Source organism: Leptodactylus fuscus, chromosome 5 (assembly GCF_031893055.1).
Source record: "Leptodactylus fuscus isolate aLepFus1 chromosome 5, aLepFus1.hap2, whole genome shotgun sequence".
NCBI classification, from domain to species: domain Eukaryota; kingdom Metazoa; phylum Chordata; class Amphibia; order Anura; family Leptodactylidae; genus Leptodactylus; species Leptodactylus fuscus.
Window position 1 is genome coordinate 96911444 of NC_134269.1, and position 26846 is coordinate 96938289.

Genomic DNA, 26846 nt, shown 5'->3' on the forward strand with positions numbered 1-26846 from the left:
AAAGGGAACTCACTGCCATATTAGAAAAATTAATAGATCATTCTATGACTGCATACATTTCTGACAAATTTCTTGGATTACCCCAATCTGTTGTCTTTGCACATGGCCTGGCATAACAAGTTAGTCATGTACATTTTATATTTAGCTAGGATAACCCAAATTTGCTTCTCTCTGCTTTCCGTCCCCCACAATCCCTAACCCTCTGACTGTCCCTGTTTACTCACCCACATCCTTGTCTGATCATTACATTATAGTATAACAAATCGGCACATCCTGACATTATCATTCCATGGTTAACAGAGTTATCACTTATATTGTTCTATGCCTTCCTTTGTCTCAACCTTGGTCGAACCCACTCAAATGTTTGTGACATCTTGGTCTGCTTAAGATATGTCTCTGTGTTTCTCATGAGATTCTGCAATGTAAGTTTTCTCTCTTCTGATGAGACTGTTACTAGGATGTTTTATTTTACTTATTTAAAATAATAAAATCATTAAAATATAATAAATAATGGGCTCCACACTGTCTTTAAGATAACATATTAGGGGATACGATCATTCATATACATATATTAAAATGAATGGTTGATTTGTACATAGGCAAGAGAATTTCTCATAACAGAGAACACATTACGGAAAAGCTGTGTTTTTGGTGCAGATTTTGCTGCGGCTTTTTGAGGTAAATCCAAGAATGGCTTCAGTCACATTCCCTTGTGGCTGCTGAGACGGGATGCCAGTGCACTGCTTTCCGCTCTGGATTAGGCCCAAATGAATGGGCCTAGTCCAGAGGGTGGTGTCGCAAGGTGGACGCTGCAGCTTAATCAGCTACGGATCTGCCTGAAGAAAGGGCAGCTCGCTTCTTTTTTCCGCAAGCGGGAACAAACCACTCACGGAAAAAGGAAATGACCAGCTCCCATTATTTTCAATGGGAGGCAGCAGGATTTTTACGTGGATTCTGCGTCAAAATCCTGACCATTTTGCCGTGTGAACTAGCCCTTTAGTTTTCAGTCAGGATAATGTGCAGTGGAAGTTACCAGTCAAGCTGAGATGGTTGGTGAGAAGAGTCTGGAACGTTATATAACTATGTATTCTCTCAACCATGGCAACATTTCAGAGTAGATCATTGTGTAGAGTTAATTTTTAGTACTTTGCTTCCTCCACTTTTAACTTCAACTGCAAGGTCACATTCCAGAGAATAATGGATAACTGAATGCGTGTGCACAATACACACACACACACACACACACACACACACACACACCTGTAAAGCAAAGTTGGCGGTTCTGGGTTTTTAGGGAAAGTTCTTTGCCATGACATTTAGGGTATAAATTAGAGATGAGCGAGTACTATTCGAATCTCCCGTTTTGAATAGCACGCACCCATAGGAATGAATGGACACAGCTGGAATGCAGGGGGTTAAGCAGTTGGCCGCCAGCAAAGTCTGTGTTCCGGCCGCTTCCATTCATTCCTATGGGTGCGTGCTATTAAAACGGCCATTTTGAATAGTACTCACTCATCTCTAGTATATATACATAGAGAAAGCATCCCCTGCTCTCCTTCTTATCATTCAGGGTATCAATATGCATAGAAATGCAACTGCTGGGCCTGGGAGAAGCTACACATAGTGACTGTTTATTTACTTTGTTATTCATCTCTTTGCCAATTGTTAGTCTGCATTTTTGCTTAATCTTAACTACATTTTAACTTGTGTTTGAGCCTATTTATAGCCACATACCAGAATCCACTGTAAAGCAAATGATAACAGGGAGTCTGTCAGTATTTTGTGCTGCATGTGGTTATGGCACGGTGAATCTGCCAGTATCACTAAAAAATCTCTCTATACATATAGCAACAAAACGCGTTAGCTTTTACCTGCTGAAGGAAAGGGGACTCAGTTCCCAGATATTTGGACACAAGATAGAGGCAGAAAAGGTGACGGTCAATGCCTTTGCCGGTCATTGCCAAACGATACATTAGCTGGTGCCGTTCAGCTGCGGCTCGGTAAAGTGCCAGTCGATTCTCTTTCTGCACAAAAAAGAATGACATTGAAAATGAATTCATTGTAAGTTAAGATCAAGAATAGAGAAAAGATAAAGACGCAAAGCATATACGCACAGTTTGTTCAGGATCCTCCATGGCTTTCACAAATTCACACGATTGGGAAGTGCATGACCTAACAGTCTCTGTTCGACCTTCACGGTACAGGCGAGTCATTGAAGCTTCGTAGGTCAGACAGAAGTGACCCTTATCCTGTCAAAACAAATTCAATAGAAGTAGTTAAAAGTAGAAGTCAAGGATAACTCAGGGGATTGAATAGGCCACAAGTCAGAGATAACCATCATCTGTTACTCCAACAAAATGACTGCCAAGAAAAAATTACTTCTACCAAGTCAGTTCTCTCTACGCTGCGCTGACGAGGTCCAACCAGACTGAAATGGCCGTCCGTAGCTGAGAAACTGACTTGGTAAAAAAACCACATTATGCAGTTAAGGCTTCTGGGAAAGTGGGGCATGATGTTCAGGGTGCTTCCTATAGAGGGCAGAATAACAGAGACACTGTCTCCCTATTTACATCTTGGGAGACAGATTTGCATATTCGTCCGAAGAAAAAATTAGTAAAAAAAAAACAACAAAAAACCCCCACCCTGTTGTGTTGTATCCTAGAAAAGGAAGTCTGTTGTAATATATCTTTACGTTTTGTAAGAACTTTACAGTCTTTTGAGCATTACAAAATAACCCACAAAGATTTTTATTTTTGCAATAGATGAAGGTGCACACTTGTGATCACTACCCGACAGTGGATTAGTCCTTTGATTGATGTCCTCGATTTCCATTTCATATCCCCCATGGTGGGACTATTAAAGGATTATCTTATTTTATTCTATATCTATGGCCAAATAAAAGGCAATCACACATTTTTATTATTCCTAAATTGACCACTTCTGTCGAGTCTTTAAAAATTAAATTTTTTTCTTATGTAATAACTATAAATGTGTTATGCATAGAATTTTTTGTCAGTTTTGACTAAGACCGAACCGATTGAACAAAGAAGAAATGGCTTGAGTGGAAATGGAAATCAAGTTACAGTATTTCTACTATCCCAATGGAAAAAGTGTTTAACTATGTTAGTGGATAAAGCAGTCAACGACAAATTGAATCTATTTTCCTGGGAATTTTAATGTTTGGTGGTTATTCTTACCCTATAATGAGCGAGTTGTAGTGCAATCTGCAGGAACGCATCAGGGCTACTTCGACATTTTTTGATGATTCCTTTTCCAAAGTCTGTGAAGCGGAGGCAGTAAAAATCCACATCATCCGCTAGTGTTTTTGCTGTGAAGTAGGAAGACTCAATGATCTCTCGACACTAGAGAAGAGACAAGTTTTCAATACAGAATCTTTGAAGTCATCAAAGTATTATCTAGAATCTTTAAAGGCAGAAAGCAACATTTTGCCCTTCACATGTCTTTCATAGACTTCAAAAATATTCTGATAACTGGGTAAATGGAAGAGTGCATTGTACTGAATCTCCTAAGGTTATGCCTACCACTGTAACCTAGGCAAAGTTCCCAGATATGCTTTGCACTTAGCAATATCACATTGAATACATTTTTGAAGTTGAAGGCTGAAATTGAAGTTGATGAGAACATGAAAAATAGTAGGAATTTAAACACTGGTCTTAAAGAGTCTACAACCACCTAAACTGCTTTTAACCACTTATATGCTGTTGCAGGTACAATTAGGGTATGTTCACATGGCGGAAACCAAATTCCGCAGTGTGAACTCCGCGCAGCTAGCCGTGGCGGGATGCCGATGCAGTGCACCGGCATTCAGTTGTGGCATTCTGCTCCAGATTAGGCCCGAATGAATAGGCCTAATCAGGAGGCAGTCTCATACTGTGGCTGTCTCAGCTGCGGTATCCTCAGGAAGAAGGGGCAACTCACTTCTTTTTCCCGCTAGCGGAAAAAAGAAACAGTTTTGATGTGTCATAGTAGAAGTTTAGATCACCAGAGATCAAGTGTTGAGAATTCTATCAATCGCTAAGATGAAGGGGCAGAAGCACTCAGATGAGTGTTGTGTTCGTCCATTTCTAATGGAAGCGAGCACTGTACAGGCTCGCAGAAATTGAGCCGGTAACTTAAATGGAGTCAGTCGGCAGAAGAATCAGTATCAAACTAATGACAGTACCTTAGAAGAAGCCCTTCTAAAGTACACTTTGCTATCCACTCTAGATAACGTGTAACAATGTGGAAGATGTCAATCAAGCAATGGTGGGAGGAGTGAGGGGCGTTACCTAGAGCTTAACTTGAAGCCCGAGCAGGAGAAGAAATGCTCTGAAAGCTCTTTTAACCCTTTCGCTGCCAGGCACATACACTGTACGTGCTCCCAAGGTGGCACTTCAGTAGCGGAGGACGTACTTAGTACGTCCTCCCTACTAATGACGATATCTCTGGACTGCATCAACATATCTTGATGCTTTAAAATGCATTTTAAAGAAGAGACTCTCATCTTTAAAATGATACCAGGGACTTGATGATTTTACTTACAGTCTTGGAGGGATTCACTGTTGAATACGCTATTTGGCATTGAGATCCAACTGCAGATCTCAATTCCCGACAGCGTTTCAACAGTGAATTGCTGCAAAACTGTACATCCAATCATCGAGTTCTTGATATCATTTTAAAGATGAGATTCTCCTCTTTAGAATGCAATTGAAAGCATCAAGATATGTTGATGCAGTCAAAAAATATAGAGCTCCAAAGTGTCCCCCCTCCTCCTGTCTAAGCAAGCAATTTGCGATCTAACAAGAAAGGAAGAGGGACACGGAGCAGTGCAGCAGAGCGAGAGAGACAGTGAAACAATGAGACTCTCTGCATAACTTGTATGTGACAGCAGGAGGGGGGTGGCAGGGACTCTATTGTCCCTATTAACCCTTCTCCTGCCAATCAGAGCGTATACTATACATTTGTCTCCGACTGTCACATACAGTTATAATATAATTCCCCCCTGAGCTTTACTAGTGGGGTATTCTTATGTTATACCTCTTGAACATAACCAGGAAGTTTGTTGGCACTGTGACCCAGACGTTTACCATTGTCCAGGTCGCAGAGCCAAAAAAAAAAAAAAAGTCGCACCAAACACTTACACAACATATACATAAAGTCACAAATAAAGTTTACATTTCACCCAATCCCTGTCCTGTCTATACCTGAGCTTTCTACAGTAAAATACGTCTCTAGTGATATCCGTTACACACTAAAATAATAGTAATAATGATTATCACTAGAGATGAACGTATGGATTGCTAAAATTTTTATAGGGGGATGGAAAGTAACATTTTTATGTAAAGTCCTATTTAATTTGCATGCCCAAAATGGGATGGCGCATTTCTGCGATTTTGGCGATTCTTTAACACCCGCCCCTGTAAATATATACATGTGTGGTATGTATGAACTCCTCACATATTGCAGTTTTATGGACAGTACATTATGTTTGCAGAAAGGGATTTCTTGAGCCGCACTTTAGTGGCAAATTTGAATTTTTGCGCAATTTTTGCTGACAATCTCTGTTTGCCGCAAAGTTGAATGAAGGTGGTTGTATATATGAACTATTAAATTGTGTTTTTATATACGGTATGCTGTGTACTCTGAAAAAAGTTAGATTTTGGTATCACAGTCACCGTTTGGTAGGTGCAGTATAGCTTTTTAACATATTAGTGAACAACAGCAAAATCCTGCTTGTCTTCTGTATTCGTGTTTTTGGGAGTCCGAGCTCTCGTTGTAGTTGATGTTTGCGGTACATATAGTATATATACACATTGTATACACCATAAGCTATTATTTTAAAAGTATTTTGTATATGAATGTGAGATTGAACATGAGTTTTAGGTGCAAATATGTGTTTTAGCATATTTTTTCAAAAAATTATTTGTGTTGGTCACAAAGTTGCATGAAGGTGGATGTGGCTATCGATGACCCATTAAGACATTTGTAATCTTCAGGTTGTCTACTTTCAAAAAATATATAGGGTTTAGGGGTTCACTTACTTTTCATGGTGTGTAATCCCTACATTTTATAGGATGATACTTTTTTAACATTTCCAGCTTCAAAGCAGAATTTAGTTCCTTCCAGTTCTAGCGATTTTCTGAAGACACGTGCATGCAGGTTCAGGCCATAGTGATATGTATGAACTCTGCACATGTTGAACTCTTATTTTTAGGAGGTTTGGTGCATTTAATTTTTTGTTTGGTTTCCGCTTTTAACAACTAATATACTGTACATTTATTTGCATTTTTTCATAAAACATTCACTTTAAATCAAAATTGCATGAAGGTGCCTGTTCGTATACAGTACCAAGTGGCATTCTGACAATGCTGCAGGTGTCTACTTTAAGAAAATATATAGGTATGGGGGGGTTGGATGCTTTTTTAATGTTGCAATTTAGGTTTGATTTGTCCATCTCAAAACTGTGAAAATTGCTCTGGCTACTGGAGGTGCAAAATTTCCAGAGACCCTTGGCAGCGAAAAGGTTAAGCTAATTTGTACAAGAATAACAATGATTTTCATGAAAATGGAGCTGCAATGAAGAATATGATCTTTGGAAAGTGTTGAAACAGCTTTACAAGGTACTTGTATTAACCCCTTCTCGCCGATGGCATTTTTTGATTTTCGTTTTTCATTTTTGACTCCCCTCCTTCTAAACCCCATAACTTTTTTATTTCTCCGCTCCCAGAGCCATATGAGGTCTTAATTTTTGCGGGACAAATTTTACTTCATGATGCCACCATTAATTATTCTATATAATGTACTGGGAAGCAGGAAAAACATTCTGAATGGGCTGGATTTGAAGAAAAAATGCATTTCTGCAACTTTCTTACGGGCTTTGGTTTTACGGCGTTCACTGTGCAGCCAAAATGACATGTCCCCTGTATTCTGTGTTTCGGTACGGTTCCAGGGATACCAAATTTATATGGTTTTATTTACATTTTGACCCCTTAAAAATATCCAAAACTGTGTTAAATTTTTTTTTCTCTAAAAGTCGCCATATTCCGACGGCCGTAACTTTTTTATACGTAAGTGTATGGGGATGCATAGGGCGTCTTTTTTTGCAGGGCCGGGTGTACTTTTTAGTTCTACCATTTTCGGGAAATGTTATTGCTTTGATCACTTTCTATTCAAATTTTTATCAGAATCAAAACAGTGAAAAAACGGCGGTTTGGCACTTTTGACTATTTTTCCCACTACGGCGTTTACCGAACAGGAAAAATATTTTTATAGATTTGTAGAGCGGGCGATTTTGGACGCGGGGATACCTAACATGTATATGTTTCACAGTTTTTAACTACTTTCATATGTGTTCTAGGGAAAGGGGGGTGACTTGAACTTTTAATACTTTTTATATTTTTTTACTTTTTTTTTTGCATTTATTAGACTCCCTAGGGGTGTTGAACCCCAGGGGTTTTTTGATTGCAAAAAATCATCCTTTCTTTTGCAGGCTGCATAGACCAGCCTGCAAAAGAGAGAATTTGCAGACAAACCTGGGAGCCTTGTAAAGGCTCCCGGCTGTCATGGCAACGTGATGTCGGCCCTGGAGCATGCTCCAGGAGCCGGCGATCACCGGCAAAATGGCGGCGCCCATGCGCCGCCGGGAAAATGGCGCCGGAGGGGTTAATGCCCAGGGACCGATCGGAGGCATTAGAGCCGCTTGTCTACTGCTTAAACCCAGCCAGTAGACACCCGGCAGCTATGGCGGCCGCCCGGGTCCCGAGCAGTCGCCATAGTTACAGACCCGACATGCGCCGTACTATTACGGCGCATGTCGGGAAGGGGTTAAATCTTTCCTGTGGACTGACTGCGTTTAAAGGGATCCTATTAGAGATGAGCGAGTACTGTTCGGATCAGCCGATCTGAACAGCACGCCCCATAGAAATGAATGGATGCACCTGGTACTTCTGCTTTGACGGCGGCCGGCCACTTAACCCCCCGCGTGCCGGCTACGTCCATTCATCTCTATGCGAGCGTGCTTTCCGGATCGGCTGATCTGAACAGTACTCGCTCATCTCTAGATCCTATCATTCAAACGCAATTTTTTCTAGGTACCACGTCAGAATAGCCTTAAGAAAGGCTATTCTTTTCCTACCTTTCGTTGTCTTCTCCGCGCCGTCGTTTGCCTGTAATCCCAGTTTTTGTTGGTATGCAAATGACTTTTCTCGCAATGCTGTGAGAGAACTCTCCAGAGACGCCTCTATCTTCTTCAAGAACCCACCTCTCTGTGCGTCTTCTTCCGTCCTGGGTTTTCAATTTTCTAGGCCTCGGGCGTAGCTGACTGCGCATGCCCGGGCCACAAGAAAATGGCCACTTACAAAGCTTACAGGGATGCAGTTGTGTTTCCAAGTTTGTGTGAACGTAGAGTCCCAACTAGAGATGAGTGAGTAGTGATCGATCGAATACTACGGTATTCAAAATACTCGTACTTGATCGAGTACCATTCGCTGTTCGAATGTAGAAGTTCGATGCAGAACCAGCATTGATTGGCCGAATGCTATACAGTCAGCCAATCAACGCTGGTTCTTCTCCTACCTTTAGAAGTCTTCTCCGTGCAGCTTCCCCATGGCGTCTTCCGGCTCTTCATTCACTCTGCCAGGCATCGGGCCTGGGCAGAGCAGACTGCGCATGTCCGCTTGTAGTGTGGACATGCGCAGTCGGCTCTGCCCATGCCTGGCAGAGTGAATTCAGAGCCGGAAGATGCCGTGGGTACGCTGCACGGAGAAGACTTCTCGGAGGATCCAGCCCGACCCTCACTCGTGGACTTGGTAAGTATAATTTGATCGAACGTTGCCTACCCCTGAAACGAGCATTTTCCCCCCATAGACTATAATAGGGTTCGATATTCGATTCGAGTAGTCGAATATTGAGGGGCTACTTGAAACGAATATCGAACCTCGAACATTTTACTGTTCGCTCATCTCTAGTCCCAAACCGTTTTTCTTAGTGGAGTAATGGACTTCTCACAGATATGTAAAATTCAATCACCATTTATTCATCACAGGTGAACATAAGGAAGAGTAAACGTTTTCGGTCGGATGCGACCTTCCTCAAACTCTACATCAAATAAGTGAGCTAGTGTTACAATCATAGAATAGTACAGAAAATAATGCAATCAATAATACAGAAATGATAACTAACACAATCAGTGATGCAGCATGCACATAATGTACATATACAACAGTCTAAAGTCAGGTAGAGATGTTAAAGTAAGGCATGGTTCCAAAACAAAACAAATTCATATGGATATGCATGTAACCACATAATTTACATATGTACTAGCACACATCTGTTGATTGTTCCAATGTTTGATTACTTATGCTTGGTATGTTCTATCTGTATTATATCCCAATTTTGTATGGAGTATTATTCCTTAATACCTGATAAATATGGATCGAGGCAAACTGCCTTACTTTAACATCTCTACATAACTTTAGAGTGTTGTATATATGTACATTACATTCATGCTGCATCACCAATGGTGTCAGTTATCATTTCTGTATTGGTTATATTATTTTCTGTACTATTCTATGATTGTAACACTAGCTCATTTTATTTGATGTAGAGTCTGATTTTTATTTGATGTGCACCTATGATGAGTAAATGGTGATTGAATTTCGCATATCTGTGTGAAATTCATTTTTCAATATGCTATACTGTTCCCATTACAGGACCCCAAACAGTAAGTGGATCAGTTATAGGCCTGTAATGGATTCCTTGTTAGTGAGTGGTCCGGGCGACGGCGCGCAGGTCACATGGTGGGCTGCATGTGGCCTGTAGGCCATAGTTTGAGGACCCCTGGTCTATATTCTATACCAACAGTAACACTGAACTCTATATGGTTACACTTTTACCCCTATGAATTGTGTGGCAGATTATTAAATGCTCAACTATAAAAGGAGGTAGAGAGCAAAAATTCACACTAAATTCTCAAAATATTCATTCAACCACTGTTTAAAAATCTGTTGTATTTTTCAAATGGACACCTTTGCCCCAAGTGGCTAAAATGATGATAAGGAATTATTTGCATTTCGGTTTCATATAGGGCCAACCATTACATAAGAGAAAACTTGTTTAAACAGAATTATATTATGTATATGACTGAATTATAAGAAAACATATTTGGACTATTAAGACAAAGGGAGTAATGGTTTTCATTTGCACAACAATCTGAATAGCAACTATCACTTGAACCCTAGCAATGACATCCGGATAAGTTGAATAAGAAGCATCTCCTTCCCACAGAAGTATTGACAACATGAAGGATGTGTCGTTGTTCCCACCATACATCATGGAAAAGTTCTTCTACTGCCCGATCCTCTGACCTACGAACTTTTGTAATAGAAGATTACTTGTTACTGCAGCACTATTGATAGCTTATTATCAATTAGGAGTGATGTAGGGCAGTGTTCTTGATGTTTTATGGTCATCTAGAGCACTTTTATGTGTGATATAGAGGCATTATAGCATCAATGTTTTTATTTTAGCACAAGTTATTCACTGGTTTTACTTACACTATTCACAGAAACTCACCATGGGTGGAATATCCCACTGTAGCCTGTATGGTGGTGGCAATGCGAGTCCAGAATCTCCACGGCAGTTCCCATCCTTAGTGTACCCTAATTCAAAGAAATCTGTGGCCAGCATGAACTAGAAAGATTAGAAAGAAAGAAAGAAGAAAACCGATGGAGGGAACAAAGTGAGCAAATTGAGGATAAAGAGTTTTACAAATCTAAAAACAGTGACAATGTAGATTCATACAATGGTTGCGATTGTGTAACAACTGACCTGTGAGCAGTATGGCTGCTCCAGAGTTTCTACAACCTGAAGCATTTAGCTAATTCCAGCAGATGTGAAGGACTTCCATCAAAACCTATGAACCACCAATATCACCTACAGATAAAAGTGGGCTAATAGGCTTTAAGCCTGTTTCTCACAACCACGTTAAGTCCCCAAAACTTGGTCCATATATCACTTGGATCAGGGTCAGCTCCAGGTTTTGTCAGGCCCTTGGCCGGAAGAGTAACAGTGGGCCTCCTTCATTCATAGTAATAGTAAGAGGCACAATCAGTTACATGAAGTGGATGCTGCCATTGATACAGACCAGATCACACTCCCAATTAAAAGAATAACAAACAAAATAGACAAAAGTTTTCATCTTGTTTTTAACAATGCAGTGATTGATGATGGAAGTACCGTATATACTCGAGTATAAGCCGACCCAAATATAAGCCAAGGTCCCTAATTTTACCACAAAAAAGTGGGAAAACTTATTGACTCGAGTATAAGCCGAGGGGGGTGGGAATGCAGCAGCTATTGGAAAATTTCAAAAATTAAAACGGCTGGAGTTTTTGGGTGCAGTAGTTGCTGGGTGCTGGGAAAGGGGAGGGGGTGTTTTGGTTGTCTGTCTGCCCCTTCCCTGAGCTTGAGGACTGAGGGTTTTTTTTCCTCCCACTTGGAATTCAAGCTGGCTGAATATAGGGTATCTGCTGTGCTCCTAATAACCTCTTCCCAACGGAATAGGCACTGCAGATCCCCTATATTCAGTAGACCGGGCACTTTCAGACACAGGGATACCTAATGTGTATGTGTTTCACAGTAATTTTCTACTTTTATATGTATTCTAGGGAAAGGAGGGATTTAGAGCTTTTATTTATTAAACTGTGCTGAAAAACTCGGCTTATACTCGAGTATATATGGTAAATGGAGGCGCTCTTTCTGCATCTATCATTCTGTCAGAACAATGGACTGAAAACCTAACTTTACTTATCCAGTACAGTATTAATGGGATCTATACATCAATCCAATTATTAAACATATAAAATATAAACTATACTCTCAATACACTTTTACAAACTTTTAACACAAAAAAAAACACAATTTAAGGCTCTTTTCTCATCTGTATTGAGGTTTCGGTTATAAATGTTAACCATGACATAGTAGACTTAGTCTAATAACACCTTGACCCAGTAGGTGCCATTAACTTACTGTTCAGTCTATTGAGTTTTTTCAATTTAAGCTTTTATACTGGACATTTGTTGTAAAGATTTCTCCTGATACAGTTGTACACACTCACTAACATTACAAGTATTACAAATCCTGGGGCAGAACAAATGGACATTGGACTGACTTATAAATGTTAATAAATTAACTTGATTAAACTTTTCCTGCTTATCTATCACTTATCTGCAGCCACTCGCATTCCAGCTGTCCAGTGTCTGTTTCTGTCAACTACAGAAGTACTATATATCACTTGGAGAAGACAGCAGAGGTCAGAGAGAGGAGACATTAGCAGACTAGGGGTTGTGGACAAAGGACAGCAAGTTTAGCAAAGGAAGAGACTGACTGTAAGGTTGCTTTGTTAGTAAAATTGATGTTTTCAGTTCTCAACTCAGCAGTGGGACCTGTATCACGGGGGTTATCCGGGTGCTGAAGCTAGTCCTGGTCCTGGCATATATTAACCAGCTTAAGCTCAGCTCATCTGAACTGATATGTTTAACTCCGTTCAGTGGAGCTGGGTTTGGACCGGTAAATATGACCAATACAGGGACTGCATTTCTAGGACACAAGCATATATGCCACACTACTGTGGTATTGTTTATAGGAGAGCAGAATGCAACATTTATTGGGGTGTTACATGACATTATGTGACACTATTTATCTGGACAATATATTTATTTTTTATGTGGACAATGTGTGGCACTGTGTATGTACACTTAAGTACATTAGTACTGTATGATAGTATTTATTTGGAGGCTGTTTTGGTTGCCCCAACATAGTGGGGGCATTGCCTTGCTTTCTAGCTTCTATGCTCACCAGGTTAAAAAAAAAAAATAAAAAAAAAGAAAAATTGAAGAACCCTTGCCTGCTTAACAGGGAACATTGCCTGTGAGGTGGGTTACACTTCAGACTTTTGCATACCCACTTATCAGTCAGGCTATGTCAGGGGCAGAACATCAGGAGATCCTCCCAAAAAATTATATATAGCCAACACTCTGCTGAATAAGTACATAAGTGTCCATATAGTGTACATTTCTAGAGGCAACTTGTATAAAAGTCATTCAGTTATTTCAGCTACGTACCTCCCACAAGTGTCCAATGATTGGCGCATCAGCCCAGGAATGCTCAGCGTTCAGACCCAGCCTCCCATTTTTAAACACGACCAGACTGAAGGATTTATCAAACCACCTGAAATGAAAAGAAGAACTGACAAAAACTATTCTCAACCTCTTTAGGCCAGATTCACATGACCGTGTAATTTTTATAGACCAATGGCCGTGCCGATCCTTGCAAGTCCTTGAATAATTGTCACATGACAGATGTTTTTGAAATGTCAGTCACATGGCCATTACAGAACTCATAAATTTCAATGGGTCTAATCCTATGGCTTCATGTCTGTTTTGACGGACAGATAGTGTATGTCAGTAATTTGATGGGCATGAAAAATGAGCCATTAAAATGGATATGTGAATATACTCATTGAATTCAATGTGTTCTCAAAATGGCATGTGACTAAGGGCCAACAAGCAGGGGTGAACCCAGCCTTTTTGCCGCCTGAGGCGGACGACAGAAAGCCGCCCCCCCAATCCCAACTGGGATCCATTTCGTTTCCGCCCAAAAGGGGCAAAAAAATGTGGTATGCGGAATCCCCATATGGAGACATGGCGCAGATGTGAACTGAACCTAAGTAACAAGCTGTTAGTAGCAGGACCTACAGTAGACAGAAATAATAGTGTTCTACTTTACTTAGATTCCCAATGAATATGAAAAATTAAAATTACAGCATCTCTCACATTATGAATTCTGTTTATTGCATTTCTGCTTCTATGATTTTACTTAATTGTGACAACTAGAGCTAGAAATCATATTCTACATTTTCTCTCCTGGTTACTATAAATTCAATAGAAAGTTGCTAGGATTGAGCCCAAAATGTTCTGCACACCCTCATACAATATAACTTACGTACAATACATGTGAGTATGGCACCGGTCTCCTCTAGTACTCATGCACTCCTCCTCCGTCTAAAAGTTTTTGCTTTTCAGTTCAACATAAACTTGTTCTTTGCCTATCATGAGTATATATAGCAGGCCTACAGTAGGGGCCCATTTGTTAAGGGTCTCTTGTTGTGGTAGGTGTGCTCACAGTTTGATCTCAATGAGCACTAAGAACTATAAATTCAAACTGTAGTAAATAGAGCAGTAAGACAATGCATTCCAATTCAGAGTCAATGTTTTCACATATCCTAATGCCTACCGCATACCAATGAATGTTTTTGTGCATTGCCACTTGCATCGCAATCACTTGCAGAAATTCAGTGGGGACTAGTACAAAAAAATGTCAATGTTACACATCCCTTCTACTTCCCGGGGTGTTCAAGGGCTTCAGCAGAAACATCAGGCAGGTAAATATGTACTACTATATCGAATTAATCACCTGTTAAATCCCCTGCTGCTGTAACACCAGTGCTCCTGGACCCCCTTGCCAGTCTTTGTTTACAAGCTAACAGCAATGACATGCTGTATAAGCTATATTGGTCATGTGCCACATTAATTGGCATTACCACTGAGGCCAGTGCCATAACTGGTGTGTAACAAAGAATAGTGATAGATTATGGGAGCATTGGAGCATTGTATTATTTGTCATTTTAGTACATCAGGGACTAGATGTCCTAATAGCAGTAACATAGTAGGTGATATGTAAATTGTACTTGCAACATAATTTCTAAGAAACATGATATGGATTCTAAAGATTAATGCCATTCAGTAATACACTTCAATAGTTTTCATACATTATCATCAACTGAATTACTAAAGGAAATAAAACATCATTAAAGCTACTGTATATATACTAAAGGTAATAATGAATTAAGTTAAGTCACCTGTTGTAGCAGTTTCCATGTAGCAGAGACTTTGCATACACGCTCAGGGAGTTTTTGTCATTCTCATCATATCCTCCTTCTTCAGTATCCAGACACAGAAAGAAGACACCTCTTTCAATACTACTTAAAGAGACCCGATTTACACCATGAGTAAAGAACTGAGCCCGAGCTCGAGCCCAAGGAACTCTAAAGAGAAGAAAGTTGGAACGTGAAGACTGGGTTTTTGTAAAAAAAAAATATATATATATATATATATATATATATATATATATATATATATATATATATATATATATATATATATATATATATACATATACACACACACACCGGTATGGTAGGGAGGTGCAGTGGAGAGATCATCCTGGAGATTCAATTAATGAGGACCCATCTCCAGATTTTACTGATAAAGACTTACCACCTCCACAAAACAAACAGTATATTAAATATTATTCATGGACTGTGCTTATTATGCTATTAGGTGCATTCTTTATAACGATTCCCAAAATCACATTTCTGCAAACCCCTATGGCACAGGCTGAATCAGTAAGATCTCATGACTAAAGACATGTAGGTAAATGAGAATTATTAAAGTTCAAATTAGTGGTCATAGTCATGAGGTTTCAGTCTGTGGAAATGTGATGTCAGCAGCAATGACGGTGATGGGAGCAGAACTCACACAACTCCAACAATAGAAAAATAGAAAAATTATGGCTTTCAGAATATTGGGAATTAGTGATGTTATTGTGCAAAAGTAGTACAACATAAAAAACATTTTATAATTGGTATAGCCATAACCGTACTGATGGCAGAATAAAGATAACATTATTCATGATCCCCAGTACACCACAAAAAATTTGGAACAAAAACAAAAAAAAAATTCTAGCAGAAAAATATGTGCAGCATGTCAATTATACCATCAGAAACGTTGGTGCTGTCTCTATAGGTATAATTGAAGCAGAAATTATGCAGAGGATAACTCTGTGAACTTTCTGTGAAAAATGATGCAGGAAAAACCTCGATGTGTTACCGCTGGGGGTTTTCCAGCAGCACTTTTTCCCTGCAGCCCGCTATGTGGGGCCTTAGCTTAAAGGGTTTTTTCCATGAACATATCTGTGTTTAAATTTGAAGACAATTAAAAGTTAAACACTTGCAAACATAAGTGATTAAAACATTTTCAGCATTTTAAAGATTTTCTCCAAACATCTTGGTGAAAGTCTTTTGTCTTGTTTGGTTGCATATGGATATAACCATGAATACAAGAACTTTCTATGATCTGGGACTTGTCATCCATTTCTTTCTTATTTTAGTGGGGTTGTCTTCTCATGCCTGATAACCTGCCCACAATAATTGTCTACAGATTTAAACATGGTTATGTTTGTGGGAAATCCCTTTAAGGTTTATCTAAAAACAATGCAATACAACCAAATCCTCATATTGCTAAGTGCTCACCGGTCCCCTGCTGTGAGTGCAGCCAGCTTCTCCTCTCCCGGCTGTGGGGGGCTAGGATCATCAAGAATACGCTGAATTTGTATCTGTAACTGCCGTGGACTAAGGAGTGTTCTGTCATCATATAGACATAGCCGGTAGAAGCGGCCCTTGTGATACACACATATATGGCGACTCTCAACCAGATGCTGGAGGTGGTCTGTGGAGAAACGCACAGAAGAGATGTATTAGGATTTTCAGTCTATTTTTTTCAGTCTAACTTTCCATCACCAATTCTTAAGAATATGAGGAGTAAATGTCTACCCTACTACCTAGTCTAGAAAGGTGGAGAACCTCATCTGAAAAGATAATGCAGTTTTTACCAAAATCAATATTCTTTGTGCTTTCTTATGACTGTACCCACCAGTCTCCACTCCTGGAATCCTTGTAGTATTAAACATCCTCTCCATCTGATATGAGCACATGGGGACAATGCCAAGAGCCATGACCTGGTGACAAAAGTGAATTTAGATGTCAAACAAGATTATATGCCAGGACTAAAAAATACTATTTTTTTCATCTTCTGTATTTTGAAAATCCCCATGGCCAACATACGCCTCTAGCACTTGTGAACACCTCCATGTCCATGTCTAACAGTTGTCTTATTTTCAGATCAGTTGCCTATTTTGAGTGCACTCAGTAGACCTACACCTACACTGGTTCTAATGTACAGGTATATGTTCAGTGTGCTAACCCATTTCCTTAGGGGACACTTGTGTGTGCCAGAAGAACTCACATAATTTCAGCAAAATATGCGCTAAGAACCATAAATTTATACTTTAGTAAATATAGTAGTAATGCAATTTTCCCATCCCTTGTGATATCTTTAATCTAGTAACTCAAGCAGACGATACCGTAGTGTAATAATTCATTTGGGCTTCACTTACTGGTGGTATGAGGCCTCGCTCTAGTTTTCTGCGGTACATAAGCATGGCATGGATAGCATTTCCTGCTCGAGCTGCTTGAATTGTGGTTGGATTTATAGTTATGAAGTCCTATTTAATAGACACAAATTCCAGTACATAATATATATACTAAATGTACACACATACTGAATGAAAGGAAAATGTAAGATAAATAAACTTCAGTGAAAATCCATTACATGTCTGAACAATGCTGCATAATAATAAAGGAAAAACAAAATCCGAATAAAGAGTCAATGAATACAACAGAACATAACCTAACCTCCCCCCTCCATGTCACTACCTGCTAAAATGCAAACATAATAACTCGCAATAAGATAGGTTGCTGACCCTGCAGGTGTAATGTGAATTTCCAGACAACTGGTTATTATGCTGTCCAGAAGGCTGGCTCCTAAATACAAGTGTCATATAGTAAAGTTGCAGGGGTCAAATATTAATTTACTCTGACTGTAACAGGTTCACCTGTTCACCTTATGACTAGCTCTAAGGTTTAGTACAAGACTAGTAAATAACATGCACGAACCTGACATCCTGGAGTACCTTGATTTATGTATGTCCATTATCAGGGCATCTTGTAATGATGGGGCTGCCTCATGTATTATTCATAATATTTAATAATAAACATTTTATATAGGGATAGACAAGTCATAGTATATTAAACATCTTCTTCTATAAGTGTGCGCATCGAGCATGTTTTTTTGTTTGTTTAAAAATCCTAAAAGCAGCTGCTAGAAATCCTAATGTATCATAATAGAGCACCAAGCTGTAAATAAATCCACCTAAATCCAGGGGCCCCACATGGGGTAAGCAGAAAATAACCATAGCATTTTACAGTCACAGCAAAGTGGATGGGATTCTACCCAATCCCATCCCTATTTGCAGAAATATATGTACAGTGGACATGCTGCGATTTAGAAAACCATTGCGATTTTGGAAATCACATCATGTCAATTATACCTACGGAAACGCCAGTGGTTTCCCTATAGGTATAATGGAAGTGGAAAGTCCACAGAAGAAACCTCTGTCACCTTTCTGTGAAAAGCACTGTGGAAAAAATCATGATGCGTTGCCGCTGTAGTTTTTTCCACAGCGCTTTTTTGCTGCAGGACGATACGTGGGACCTTAGCTTAAAGTAGCAAGTAATACCTGTGGTTAAATGTACTATTACAGTTATTTACCATTGCATAATAGTTGCTGTTCACCATTATTGGTCCTCTACCACGAAGGTAAATATATTCTTCCCACCAATCACTGACCTGTAAAATAGAAGAAATGCAGAGTACGACACATGATAGAACTAATGCAGGAACATATTCCTTCTCCACTAAATCTAGGAATCACAGTATGTGCAGACTTCTATACAGGGGACAGATATATGCTGCAGGAAAGCCTCTAATGAAATATCAGATAGTTTATAAGGGCTAGTTCACACAGGGCAAGAGGGGGCAGATTTTGGCGCAGAATCTGCCCCCAAACAATAGAGGTCTATGTAGACTGCTAGCATTCTTTTTTAGCGGGAACAAACCGCTAGCGGAAAAAAGAAGCAAGCTGCCCTTTCTTCAGGCGGATTCAGCCGCGGCGTCCACCTCACGACAGCGCACTCCGAACTAGGCCCATTCATTTGGGCCTAATACGGAGCGAAAAGCCACAACAGAATGCCGTGCACTGCACCATCATCCCGTTGCTGCCGCCGTGACGGAATGTGCACACGCGGTATCCCCGTGTGAACTAGCCCTAAAGCAAAATTACACCAAAAGTTTTGGTATATGAGGTGTTGTTCTTAGTTGCATTTGAACCTAATACTCCAGATCTGCAAGGCTACAGTGCTAGCCACTAGAGAACTAAAGCAATAGACTGGTATGACCCCTTTAAAACCTATGTGATAAGTATTTATATATCATGGTGAATGCCCTATCTGTAAATCAATGGAAGCAGGATACAATTGCAGTGCTTCTGTTATGTGCCTTTATTTTGCAGTATGTTTTTTCAGTGCATTTTTTATTTTCGCATACAAAATTATGGAAGAAATCCAAAATCTAATAATACTGGATGAATTTCAGTAAACACTTGTAGTCCTCTACAGCAGGAAGACAAGCTGGATGTGATTCTCTACCTTAGCTAACATGGACCAAATACTTTACAAAATACCAATATAGGTGAATATTACTAAACATTACAAAATCATATACTTCACCTACATAATTTGTAGCCCACCAAGATTTGAGATGAAGATATTTCTGTAACTTGCGTCCTAAGCCTTTTTGGAATTCTTCTGCCAGTTCTTTCATGCGATTGAACTTTTCTTCATCTAATAAAGGCTGCACTGACTGCAGATACTGCAATGAAATATAACAATGATCAGAAATAAATAGTAATATTCAGGAACGCTTTCTAGGCATTCCTGTGCATCACTTATGTATACATATGAAGAGAAAAACAGAGTACAACCTCTTTGAAATTTGTAGTTTCATGTATATATAAAAAACATGTCTGGTCCTAAGAAGGTCTTAAAGGGATTCTACCACTAAACCTTTTTTTTTGTGGTTAAGACTTTGGAATAGCCTTTAGAAAGGCTATTCGTCTCTTACCTTTAGACGTGGTGTCCGCTGCGGCGTTCCTTAGAAATCCTTTTTACCGGTAAGCAAATGAGTTCTCTCGCAGTGATGGGGGCGTCCCCACCGCTGCCAGAGAAGTGTCTCCAGCGACGCATCCTTCTTTGTTAGCAGCGTCATCTTCAGCGTCTTCTTCCGCCGCAGGCTTGTAACTTCTAGGCCTCGGGCTTTGGGCAGAGCAGACTGCACAGGCCACGGGAAAATGGCCGCTTGCACAGTATTGTTAGCAGCCATTTTCCCGTGGCCTGTGCGCCTGCGCAGTCTACTCTGCCCAAGGCCCGAGGCCTAGAAGTTACGAGCCTGCGGCGGAAGAAGACACTGAAGAGGATGCTGCTGAAGAAGGAGGAGGCGTCGCTGGAGACACTTCTCTGGCAGCAGTGGGGACGCCCCCATCGCTGTTTGAGCGCTGGGGCCCGCCCCCAACAATGCGAGAGAACTCATTTGCATACCGGTAAAAAACGGTATTTCTAAGGAACGGTGCAGCGGAGACCACGTCTAAAGGTAAGAGATGAATAGCCTTTCTAAAGGCTATTCCGACGTCTTAACCACACAAAAAAACATTTAGTGGTAGAATCCCTTTAAATTTAGGTAAGTACACTCTTGCCCTTCCCTTCTCTGCACACATTGTCCATCTGTTGTCCATTTCTGAACACAAAGTAATTTGAATCAAAGTTCTTTTTGTGTGTCAGGGTATTCTGCATTTATGTAACACTATACATTTAATGTACACATGCCTCATATGGTATGGCAATTCTGATGGAAGCGTTGCATTGGACTGAACCCAGTTTTACATGGTAAGACTTGTTACTATAAAATAAACAGATTGTAGAAGACCTAACGCCATGTGTATTGCCTTTCTCTGACTGGAATCAATCGTTGGTTCTCTCATAGAGTACTTAAGAATTGGAAGTTTACAGATCAAGGCAGGTTCACACCTGCACCCGTTCTCTGCTTTCAGGTTTCTGTCTTCTGCCTGAGAAACTGGGCAGGAGATGGAAACCGGCAGTCACATTTCAAACCCACTCATTTGAATGGCTTTGCAAAGTGTCCGCCCGTGAGCATCTTCTGGTCCCTGCGGCGACGAGACCGGGCACAAATGTGAACCCACCTTATTAGTTTGTGGATCATAACCAAATTCTACCATAACAATACATAACAGATTCCACCCTTCCAGATTCCAGAAATGATGACATTTTAATGGCAAATGGTGGTCATACCAAATATTGATGCAATTTAGATTTCCCTTTTGCTACTTAATGCTAACAAACTCCAAAGTGAACACTACTTCTGAAAGCATTCCTACTTTGCAGTACTTTTTCCTTTCTAAAACTTTCACACAGTTCTGTATATCTAAATATAGATCTGTTCAGTTTTAGCACTGGTAAACATTCCAATGCCTACAACGTAATGGCAAGCACTGAAGATGCAGACAGCTCCCTATAGCTGCAACACTGGAGCCAACAACATCACCAATGCATTATTTGTGTTCATGCTCAGGAATTGTAATAAAAGTATATGACAAAAGTTCCTCCACCTAAGGTATTCACTATAACATCAGGGCTGAAATATAGTATCTCATATAGTCTAGACCAGGGGTGCCCAATACGTCGATCGCGATCTACCGGTCGATCGCAAAGGACGTATGGGTCGATCACGGGATGCAGCCAGGGATCCCCGGGGTCTGCTTGTTCACAGTGCAGACTGAGAGTCGACTCTCAGCCTGCGCTGTGAACAAGCACTCCGGACACTTGTAGGCCGGGCAGCAGCAGCTCCCGGGGATGACGGGCTCCCCGCTCTTAGGGATGGAGGGAGCCAGGGTGCTGCTTGTTCACAGCGCAGACTGAGAGTCATCTCCGGACACTGGCAGGCGGGGATGCCGCAGCCCCAGGATGCCAGTGTCCAGAGATAACTCTCAGCCTGCACTGTGAACAAGCAGACACCAGAGATCCCTGGGTGGCCACAGAATGTCGCTGTCTCCTGCTCTCACGCTCCGCCCGACCCCGCCCACAGACACACCTCACCCTGCCCAAGCCCGAACCACAAGAAGTGGGTAGTAGAACTTTTGCTTTGGTCAATTTATAAAGTAGCTCACATGCTGAATAAGTGTAAGCACCCCTGGTGATCTGTGCAGCATTATATTTGCTATTGTCTATTTATATATTTAAATATCTATTCTGTAATTATTGCTGCTTTTTCACTGATGTATGGATTATGATAATTGGCTATTTATGGGCCTGAGCAACTTTTGTTTTGTGTCCTTTGGCATCTTTTCATCTGCCCAGCTGCTAGATTTTTATCCTAATACGTAAATTGTTGTACAATTAAAGATTGATGTATTTTACCATACTATTATGATTGAAATTCCTTGGGGTGTTTCTAAGTTAGCTCTCATATAGTCTAGGACTATTTTAACACAGTTGTGTAGACAAGCGTATTTAAAGAACAGCTCTCATACCCGGTCTATAGTGTCCTCTATACGTGGTACAGGCAACCTTGGGAGAGACATCTGGAAACTGTAGAGCATTGGCTGTCGACTAGCCATAATCTTCATGCAACCCTATAATAGACAGGAATATTTCAAAGTAAGAACAAAAAATGTCTCATCATTAAAGGGGTTTTTCAGAAACATCACCTGTATCCCTAGTTATCACAAGAGTGGAGTGCCCATGTCCCTCGCTCTACATTCACCATAAGATGAAGTAGTTTGTAGTTTGACTTGAAGCAATAGTTGAACATGTAGCCACTTAATTCAAAGTCTATGGGACTCACAAATATAGCCCATCACTGTACTCAGTGTAAATATCAGGTTTAGCATTTTTTTGTGATAGGGAGCAGATCATTCAGTTCAGGTCATTTCAATGGCATCAGGCACACATTGTATCAGCCTGATGTCTTTAATAGTAGAGCATGGTTTGCCTTTAAAAAGCATATATGTGATATAATAATAATAGCATATTACAACTACATGTCCACACTGCTAGCAGCCAAAATGGCACAAAAATATTGTGACTTTTGGCTAATAGGAACAATGAAATAATCGAGTGGACTCATACTTATGAGTCCAGTGTATTCATAAGGAGAGCACTGTGCTCCTTCTGCCTCTTTGGATAGAGATTGAGAGGCTGCTGTGACTCGTAGTCAAATCCGTTTCTTTCAGTTCTCCTATCAGTCAAGTGGCACAACCTTGTTCATTCAAGACCACAGCACTCAATATGAATGCAATGTTTGGGTGTCAGGAAACCGATTATTACATGATGATACACATCATACTACATGATTATATAGTGTGGTTTGAAAGGGGTGAAATAAATAAATGGATATCAAAATAGACACACAGTAAACAACAAAGAAACATTAATTTAGAAGGTACTTTTAGACTTACTCCCCAGAGTTTGGTTTTTAAACTCCTTTTTCCATGTGGCTCAAACATCCAGCCATGGTATGAAAGAAGCATGCGCAGAACCTGGCGATAGACAAGGATCCCAGAGACCCAAACTCCTGATGAGAAGATAACAGCACTTGCCACAGTTCGGGACACAGGAGAAATTACAGATCTGTTATAAGACAGATGAAGACATGAAGGACAAAAGAAAAATAGAGAATTCTGAAAATAATGCATATCATACTAATCATAGAGCAAATCATTCTAGCACATGCCCACCATGAGCATCTATGTGGCATAAATCCTTAAATCATTCTCTAAATTCAGGTCTTGCTCCAAGGTAGTCACCACCAGATGGGAGGACTCCAAGCACAGCAGGAAAACAGACCCAAAACACATAAGGAACAGGGCTGGGTCATAAAGCTGTTTCCATAACAAGGAATGATAGCTCTAAACAGCAGAGGCAAAACAGGTAGATGCCATGGTTTTAAATCTCAAGCTTAAGTATATATAATGGATATTAGGTGGTATTATAAGGATTGTTTCAGTGCAGAAGCATGGTGGAGATCATGAAAAAGATTTGTAATTGTTTTAGAGATAAAAGAAAATGGGGGTGGGGAAGAAATAGAGAAATTTATTCTAGTAGTAACATTAATGTAAATGACAGAAGCTAATATATTTATAAAGTAGACCCTAGCAGGAAACTTAAGGCTAAATTTACATCAACACCAGAGGCTCCATTAGGGGGTTTAGTTGAACTTTTTTTTTAGACACCCCGGGGTCTTAAACCTCAGAGGGCCTGGTTACTAATGCAAGTGCCAACATTGAGGCCAGTCCTAGCTTTATCCCCACAAATAGCTGTATAGGTTTTTTTAAGTAATTAAAATGACAATGCAACAAAATAACTAATCCCACAAGTCCTCAGGTATGCTGTAGTATTCTATAATGTACAGGACCATAATGTGACTATGTAAACCTCTAAATTTATGAAAGTAAACAGAGTTTATACAGGATAACATGGCACCCCACCATGTAGTTGTGGACAGATTGCCTGTCTGTAATGACATGAGTGAGGGACGCCATGTGCTACTTTACACACCCCATGCACATAGATTTTTCATGTGCATAAACTGTTAAAAGCAGATACAAAAATTGTATTAGTACCTACCATTTTCATAATGAAGATCATTCAGAAGGAATTGGTAGAACGTAGGCAAACATATGCCTTCTCACCATCAATTCCCACATACCGTAAGCATGTATTCTGAGCTTAGATGTGTACTGCCATAGTGAGATGGGATAAGTGACTGGTAGACGTCTCTTATACGTTACATTTTTGTGACTTACTGTCCAGGTAAGAGGTTGCTGATCTTGGTAATGAGTCCAAAAGATACATCCACTTTCCCATACAAAGAGCCAAGTGTCACAGCTACGACAGCAAACCATGTGGAAGGGCTAGCAGGATATACACCACTAAGTACAGAGCTCTGTAAATAAAACCATTAAAGAGAGAAATTCTTAACCTCAAAGCCAGGAAGTCGCTGCCTGAAGTAGTGCAGGCATTTTACATTGCGTATTATTGTACTTTATTATGATCCAAATGTGCTGATTGGTAACTTTAATATCATCCTTGAATTCTTACATAATTGCATTATTGTTAGAGGAACCTACTAAAAGCCTAGGCATGTTGTCTAGAATTACAAGCACTTTATATTCAGATAGTCTTGGCCTTGAGTATTGCCTACATAATGCAGTGCAGTAAAAGCAAATTATACAATCATATAAAACACATAAAATACTTCATATAAAAAAACCAAACAATTACTATACCAAGTCCTACATATCTGTAAACCGTATCATACCCTTTTATTACAAGGTCACAGAACAGTACAGTATTCGCAGTCACCTTAAGTGTGATCAGGCGTTTTCTGCAGGCAATCAGCCCAGATAAGTAGAGATGTCGCAGAGCATCACGACCCAACTGCAGATCAATTCCATCAGGTGTCACAGTGAACTGGAAGGCTACAGCCTGGTGAGCTTCTGCCATCTTGTGACCTTCAGAGAAAGGAAATACTAATTCAGGACAAACCACTAGCACTCATATTTTTTTTGTGCTGTTGTTTTGCACATATAACAGAGTCATGTAAATACGGCCCAAGGTGTTCTGCTAACACACTATAATTATCACACACACATAACACACTGCTGAAAATACGAAAATAGTCAAGAACAGGGACCTAGAAACTCCTCCAATCTATCTATAGGGGCGCAAAAGGGTCTCTCTATGACATAGCCAATAGAGCAAAAGTGCTAGTGTCTAACTATTATGCTCTGTACTCCATACACAAGCAGAATCAATTTACAATGAAGCCTACAGAAAGGGGAGGAGAAGAAGGAGAGAGACAGAGTTATGAGGCCATCTTCTACATTAAATTAGTAATTCGTACCAGAGGAAGGCTAGATAGTATTTTCTGATAACCCAGTTGTGTTGTGAAAAAGAACTGTCTCTCAGCATTGAAGATCGCTCTTCTCGCCTCCCCTCTCCATAGACTTCTATCGTACAGATTTGATCAGCGGCAGGTGGAGGCAAAAAAGGGGTAGGCACAGGTCATTTTCTTGAATAAAATATATAACAAAGTTGTTATATATGCACTATCGATTTATGAAACACAAAAACAAAAGTGTAGTTACACTCTAAAATGTAGATACCTCTAATATGAACTACAGTATTACCTATATCTAAGACATTAGAAGTTGAAATGATATAGATTGCTCTGTACAACATACCCAAGACAAATCAATGTCTCCTTCTATATGTCCTCATGTTTATATACACTACAACAATCTAATATTGTGTATACCCCCACTCATGCCTAAACAGCTGCTCAGTGGCATCTGACACCATGATGTCCACATCCTATAACTCCAAGTTGCTATGTGAGGCCTCCATGCATCAGACTTATTTTTGCAGCACATGCCACAGATGCTTCACCTGTCAGTGGTTTTAATATTATGGCTGATCAGTGTATTCTATAACTACAACCACATAACCTTTCAGTCACAACACACGATATATTTATCTTCACATGGAACTTCTGGATGAAGTCCAAGTATGTAAAAGGTTAGAGAGAAGCAAGACTTCAGAATCAAAACAGACAAGGTGAAAGAGAGAAAGACTGTGAAAACCAGCAGGATATATGTTTAGAAAGTATTTTATTATATCATAGCAGTATACAGAGGAGAAAAAAACAACAACCTACAGTTTAGTCCAATGGATGACTTTACACTTAGATTACATTATATTAATCCCATGTTCCTTTGCAGTGGAGCGCTCATGCCTTAATAAGACTCCACACACCTTAATGGTGGTTCTCTCCTTATGAAGTGACGATATCCCCTCAACCCTGTCTAAGCCTCTCACCTCTGCCAGGTCAGTCCTCTCTGCACCAAGCTGAAGAGATGAAACACATCGAAACAGCTGTCCTTGGCTGAGAGACTGTATCTAGTAAAATCCCAACATCATT

At 40.1% G+C, this 26846-nt stretch overlaps 1 protein-coding gene across 3 annotated transcripts in view; it reads right to left on the minus strand.

The window, feature by feature from the left end:
• The window catches only part of CPT1B (carnitine palmitoyltransferase 1B), a 34706-nt gene that overhangs the window by 5585 nt on the left and 2275 nt on the right, over window positions 1-26846 (minus strand). For 2 of the 3 annotated variants that reach the window (XR_012716103.1, XM_075273818.1), the window contains exons 2-16: window positions 25229-25377; window positions 24670-24809; window positions 23323-23494; window positions 22396-22497; window positions 19527-19664; window positions 18507-18584; window positions 17293-17400; window positions 16770-16854; window positions 16370-16565; window positions 14918-15103; window positions 13122-13227; window positions 10573-10689; window positions 3198-3362; window positions 2115-2249; window positions 1872-2024 (exon numbers count right to left, since the gene is read on the minus strand). Coding sequence is in view for 2 of the 3 variants with exons in the window: in XM_075273818.1 (XP_075129919.1) it covers window positions 1872-2024; window positions 2115-2249; window positions 3198-3362; window positions 10573-10689; window positions 13122-13227; window positions 14918-15103; window positions 16370-16565; window positions 16770-16854; window positions 17293-17400; window positions 18507-18584; window positions 19527-19664; window positions 22396-22497; window positions 23323-23494; window positions 24670-24809; window positions 25229-25369 (2022 nt within the window). In the remaining variant the exon portion in view is untranslated. The remainder of the gene's footprint in view (window positions 1-1871; window positions 2025-2114; window positions 2250-3197; window positions 3363-10572; window positions 10690-13121; window positions 13228-14917; window positions 15104-16369; window positions 16566-16769; window positions 16855-17292; window positions 17401-18506; window positions 18585-19526; window positions 19665-22395; window positions 22498-23322; window positions 23495-24669; window positions 24810-25228; window positions 25378-26846) is intronic. The other variant, XM_075273819.1, reaches the window with a different exon arrangement.